Source organism: Hydra vulgaris, chromosome 06 (genome assembly GCF_038396675.1).
Source record: "Hydra vulgaris chromosome 06, alternate assembly HydraT2T_AEP".
NCBI classification, from domain to species: Eukaryota; Metazoa; Cnidaria; class Hydrozoa; order Anthoathecata; family Hydridae; genus Hydra; species Hydra vulgaris.
The window spans coordinates 40368235-40375000 of record NC_088925.1 but is presented as its reverse complement, the minus strand read 5'-3'; the positions used below and the strand labels follow the sequence as shown (position 1 = coordinate 40375000).

The 6766-nt window shown below is 27.4% G+C and overlaps 1 protein-coding gene across 1 annotated transcript in view; it reads right to left on the bottom strand.

Moving 5' to 3' along the window:
• The window catches only part of LOC136081855 (procathepsin L-like), a 9222-nt gene extending 4720 nt beyond the window's left edge, over positions 1–4502 (bottom strand). The window contains exons 1-3 of the mRNA XM_065800144.1: positions 4052–4502; positions 3741–3932; positions 3334–3605 (exon numbers count right to left, since the gene is read on the bottom strand). Coding sequence (XP_065656216.1) covers positions 3334–3605; positions 3741–3932; positions 4052–4465 — 878 coding nt within the window. The 5' untranslated portion in view covers positions 4466–4502. The remainder of the gene's footprint in view (positions 1–3333; positions 3606–3740; positions 3933–4051) is intronic.
• Positions 4503–6766: the final 2264 nt, after the last annotated feature.

Genomic DNA, 6766 nt, shown 5'->3' with positions numbered 1-6766 from the left:
AAATTTTTTGTGATTTTTATTAGCCCACAACACAACAATTATTTTGATAATAACTTGCATGCATATCAGTTGACAATACATAGAAAAAAATTAAGATAAAGAGAAAAAAATTGATGCGTCTAAACGAATATGCCTCAGTGTATATATATATGTGTATATATATATATATATATATATATATATATATATATATATATATATATATATATATATATATATATATATATATATATATATATATATATATATATATATATATATATATGTATATATGTATATATATATACACTGCAGGCCAAAAGTTTCCGGACACTTGGATTTTGTTTAATTTTTTAATTAAAACTCCCATAATTATTTCAAAAAAATTCAAATATCATATTTATTTTATAAAAGATACATATAGTTACTATTTAAGAAAAAAAAGGAAAGAAAAAAAAATGATATTAAAAAAATACTAACAACACTATTATTATTAAACTCTCGTTTTGTCATAAAATAACCCACAAGTTTTTATCCATTTTTTTGCGATCCGTGGCATCCTATTTATTAATTTATTTATTATTTCGGGTGTAATTGATAACCAGGATTCTTCTAATATCTGCCACAGGTGCTCCTGGGATGTTGGGCATTTTTGTCTGACCTTTCTGACCAATTCTTCCCACAGTAACTCTATTGGGTTCAAATCTGGTGATTGGGCCGGCCAGGTCATGTTTTTAAGGAGATCTTGTTCTTTTATATAATTCTTACATAATTTTGAGGTGTGTTTAGGGTCATTGTCCTGCATAAAAACAAAACCACGACCAATAGTTCTTAGGCCAGAAGGTATAGCATTGTTTTCTAGAATTGTTTTATGTTGTTCTATTGTTTACACCAGCTGAAGAAAAACATCCCCATACCATAACTGACCCACCACCACGCTTGATTGTAGGCACTAAACACTCTGGGATCATTTTTCTTTAGTTAATATAAATTCTACGTCTTTGCCCAAACAGTTCAAATTTGGACTCGTCGGTCCATAGTACTTTTCCCCAGTCTTCTTCTGTCCAATTTCCGTGGTCTATAACCCATTGTAACCTTTTCTTTTTATTTCCGATCCATAGCAACGGTTTCCTGACCGCTATACGACCAGAAAGTCTGCTTGAAAAGCTGCTTGTCTAAGACTTCATTTCGTAGTGTTTAATGAAATAGATTTTGAATGACTCTTATTATAGGAGTCATTCAAAATCTATTTCATAGAATTTGGGTCCATAAGTCTTTGATTTCTTTTACTCATCAATATTATACTATTATCTTCTGCTTTGTTGTCTTCCGTGGTCTACCAGATCTTTTTTTGTCTTCAAAAGTGCCTGTTTCGTTCCATCATTTGATGGTATCTTGTACAGTACTTCTGGCAACTTTTAGTTTTTTGCAAATTTTACGAACTGAATAACTTTCTTTATGTAATGTAATTATTTCAGAACATTTTGCAACCGTTAAAGAAGGTTTTTTACCCATATTTTTAATTAAATAGTCGAATTATAGAATTTTAAAATTTTTTTAAGATTTTTTAATGCAACCATTATTAATACCAAATGAAAACTAAACAAAATTAAATATTCTTAATCATTTTAGTCGGCTATCATTAAATTATAAATATTTACTTCATGTTTCAACAAATAAATAACTTAAACAAGATTTATCAAGTTAAAATAAACAATTAAAAAAACAAACTTATTTATGTAAGTTTATGTAAGAGATCAGTAATACCCAATTACTGACCTCAAACTTACATAAACACTTAAAATTAGTAAGTTAAAATTAGTAAGTATAAAATTAGTTAAAATTAGTAAGTATTATAATTAAACTTAGTAATTTAAAATTAGTTATTTTTAAAATTAGTACTTAAAATTAGTAAGTATTATAAATTAATATTATTGATTAATTTAATAATACAGGGTAGATTTTAGCTTTTTATATAAAAATATCAAGTGTCCCGAAACGTTTGACCTGCAGTGTATATACATATATAAATTTAAAAGAGCAGAAAAAACTTTTTAAAAGTTTTTTTATTTAATCAATAGATTGTCTGCCCAAACCAAAAACCTCACTTAATGTAGCACCACTTCTCACATGTTAACCTATTTATTTATCAAAAATATGCATTTTTACAAAAAAAACTAAAAAAATTAAAAAAATTTTTGCAAAAATAATCATCATTTTATAAAAAAATTATTATTTTAAATTTCATATTTGTTATTTTTACTCTAAAATAACAAATATGCGGAAAAAAAAAAAAAAAAAGCCTTTTGGCCTCATATAGATATTTGCTTGACAGTTAAAGAAAAATTCAAAATGATGGTAAATAAGTTGCCTTATTTTTCTGCTCAACAGAAAAATAAGGCAACTAATTCAAAGACATTTTAATGATAAGAGTTTTACTGCTACACCACTTAAGTTGAAGCAATAATTGAGAAGTAGATTTGCAAAACCAGATAATTCACTTTTTTTTCATTCTGAGATAATGGCAAAAACTATTTTCCAGTAAATCGAATAGCTTAAAATTAAAAAAAGTAAAAGCTAAACAATAGATATAATTAAAAGAATGTTTAAGAGAAAATTTGAAAATCGTGATCTTTTGACTTTAATTTTATCACAAAATAAAAAAACGTTTTATCTGGTTTTGCATGCCAATTATTTTTTTTATCTGGTTTTGATCAGAAATTTATTTCTAAATGGTTTTCAAAAAAGCTTTATGAAGTCAACTTGACTAGTGACGATTTTAAAAATCAAAATAATTGTGAACAATGCCTCTCTGCCTTATAAAAAAGTAATTTTAATGTTTGATACTTTTATAGAATTCATGAAGTTAAAATTCAATTGTAACTGTTTAAATATGGCTTTTGTGATTTAGTGAATTTTTTTGGATATGATTTTTTTCATAAATAACATTTTTATAAAACGTTTTAAAAACAGAATGTTGATTAGATAAAATTTTTGTATTATTTTTCATCTTAATTTGTTTTTCATTTTAATTTGTTTTTGCACTGACAGAAAAATTTAAGACAGGTAAAATGTTTTTAAAATTTTGCTTTTAAATTTATTTTTTATTTGTAAAGATGTAGAAATATTAGTACTACAAAAAAAATTTGCCAAGTCTTTTTAAAAAAAAACTGAATTATCTGGTTTTGCCCACCCCTCACTTGTAATTACAATTGAATCTGCAACTTATTTCAATATACCAGTAGATCAAAAGAGTAATGATTTGAGTGCCATCAATATTTTATATAAGTCTCATTCCCTTTATTTGTTCTCAACGATAAAAAACTATATTATCAAAATATAATGATAAAATACCTATTTTTTACAAGCCAGTAGTCTTTACCATTATCAGTACCATAACCAACAACCAAAACACCATGGTCTAGAGCAGAAGGACTGCATTGAGGTTCGTCATAAACTCCGCTGTGATAGAATTGAAAAGACACGTGGCTTGCATCAATTGCAACTGAAACAGGACCCACAGTGGCAACGGCTTGCTTTAGTGCATCTTCATCTCCTTCTGGGATGTCAACAAAACCAGTATCATCAGCTCCAACAGATGCTTTTGAGAATCTACAAGCCCCATCCTAATTTGTAAAAACAATGTTAACATTATTAACTTCTTTTAGTGATTTTAATGCTTAGTATATAATAATAATAATAAGTAAACGTATAAATTACTAAAATTCAACAAACATTACCAAATCTTTTTTTCATATTACCTGTCCTTCATATGGGTAACCAGTCTCAGTATCTATACCACCATTAGCTTTAATGTAACTGAAAGCATTATCCATTAATCCTCCATTGCAACCATTATTTCCATAATCACTAGAGCAATCTACAAGATTTTGCTCACTCAGGCTGACTAATCTACCAGTTTTTTTAAAGTGCTGTCCTTCTAGTGCTCCAGTCTAAAAAGTTAAATTCATAAAAATTAATTGTAAAACAAGTTTTAGCTTTAGCTTTTTTTTTAGTTTTATTGTACAAAATGTTTCCCTGTTTTAAACTTAATATTCATTATTATACATACAGAACTAAAAGCCCAGCATGAACCACATTGACCTTGATTCTTAACTGGAGTAACATAACCTTCAGATCTCCAGTCAACTGCATCTGGAGCTGAAGTATGACTAGGTACTAAGAATGTTGAGCCATTTTGGTGTTTGTGGAGAAGTAGACCATTCATTATTGCTCGGAACTCTGTGTTTGTCATATCACCAAAATGATTCATTCTTAAAATAACATTTTTACTTTTTGAGTTATATTCAGTAATACGATTCATATTATCTTTCCAAATTGCGTATCGAACATTTTCTTCACTCTCATGACTGTAAGCTTTATTATGAGCCATTTTCCATACATACCAAGATGATTCTCTAATTGGTTTGTCAATTATGTAACCAAAGCACAATGTTACAAGTGATACAAAAATTAAAGCCTTCATTTTATTTTATTTCCTGAAAATGTTAAACAAAGAATATACTGCAATATTCTTTAACATATATTTTATCTATGAATATGAATATTTTAAATAATATAAACAAAACAATCATTTAAACATAGCAAATAAATAATAACATAACAATATAACAAAATCGGCATTAAAACTTTCGTAGGACATTTATTATATACCTATAATAATAGTCGTTTATAAAGATGGTTTGTTTTATTTCTAAAGCTAAAAGCTATAGCAAAATCCTCACCCGAAATTTAAAATGCAATCGGAAAGTAATCGACGAATATATACGCGGCAAGAAGTCATAAGAAAATCATGTGATGAACGTTATATGAATAGAAAAGATTAATTATGCTTTTGTTTTTTTAATTTACGAAATTTAACGTAACATCATTCTATATATGTTACTATACTATTTATAAAGTCCTTGTTCCGCCGTTTCATTTCAGAAACAATTTCTTCCTGTGGTAGAACTTTTTCAGCAATCATGTTATCTCTCGCAAGGACAAGATGAGAAAATTCGTCTTTTAGTTGATGATAATCTCCTTGATCACCAAATCTAAGATTGATGGAGTTGACATTAAAAGCACTGAAGATGGTCGAGAATGAGTACGCTCATATCAATAGGAACCTCCTGCCATTCATGTACACGACGCATGACTCTATTAAAACCTTCCGACATGTTTTGTGTTATACCCAAGTTGCTGTCATACTCATTTAGCCTTTCCAATACAGCGCGACTAATCTTAGTACTTACATGCTTATGGATTGTATTGTTATAATATATTCGAAATGGTTGACTCCAGAGCGTCATTATCTTATCTCTTCTTGGATAATGCACTAAAAACAGTACAATTTTATAATACAGACTCTCTAAAGAATTATTTTAACTAACAACTTCCCTTTACATAATATGTAAAAGGAAGTATTTATTAAAATTAATTCTAAAAACCAAAAATTTACAGATTTTTAAATATTATTTGAGATTTTGTCAATCTTTAATCAATAAAAAGGTAAACAAATGTATTTGTAAAAAAAAAACATTTTGCAAACTTTTGCAAACTTTTGCACACAAAAAAAACATTTAGTAAAATAAAGAAAATCCGGCTTTAAGTTTGGGCCGGGTTTTAGACATAACCAAAAAAATCGTTTTTATAAATAAAAACTTGGAAAACTTGACGAACGCGATAATCTTTTTTTCCAAATAAAAAATACGTTTTTTCGATAAAATAAAACTTCAGATAGTCGTTTGATCTCAATTTAAGATTTTTTTCACGCTGTAGTGCTTTAAAGTTTTAATTTTTTAGCGACTTTTTTGTTTTTGTATAGATTTTACATTAATTAAATTTAATTTTAAGATTCAAATAAAAAGAAAGTATTAATTAAAAATCTTTAAAGAAAGACAAGGTACAGGTTAGGTTACAGTATAGTGTACAAGGTACAAGTTAAAGGTTAGACAAGGTGCCTTGGTGAACTTGACTTAACGGTAATAAGCTTATTTTGTGCAAATTTCAATGTAACGGAGAGTTCACTTGACGATAACTCTATGAAATTATGAAGACTTCAAACACGTCCACCACTAACGTTTCGAATTTTAGTCTTTCTTTTTAGAATTTAAAAAGGAAATTTAAATCGAAGTTTTACTACGTTTACATTTTTATACAGAATACTATAAAAAATAACTGACATAAAAAGTACTATAAAAAATAACTGTTAAAAAAGTAACGCACTTTTTTAACATATGTTGTTAGTAACTTTTACTCTGAGTAATTTTTTCCTTTAGAAAAAAAGTTGGGGGGCACAATCCCACCCACCCACCCCCCTCCTTCCACGGTGTTGTCGGCCCTGCATTTTAAACATTATTTACTACTATTATTTTCTATTTACTTTATTATTTTTTTAAATTACAGATTTTTGTCAATTACTTTTAAAAAATGATTAATTAATTTCCATTAATTAAGAAATAATTAAAGTTAAAAAACTGAAAAAAAAAATTTTTGAAAAACTTACAGCATGGATAAGTTTATCATTCGAACTAAGAAGAATGATTCTCACAATACCAATGTGCCCATATCATCTGTCGTACAAGTATCATCGTTTTCCGATGATAAGTTACAGTTACAAACATACAGTTCAGATCTTGTTAATGATAATAGTGGGGATCAACAAAAAAGGTACAAGCCAACCTCCTTAATAATTCATAAAAAATTTTTAATAGCAACCTATAATAAGAGATTTTTCTTTACAGAATTCCCTATTCATCGTCATCCAAATCTATTTCAACAAATT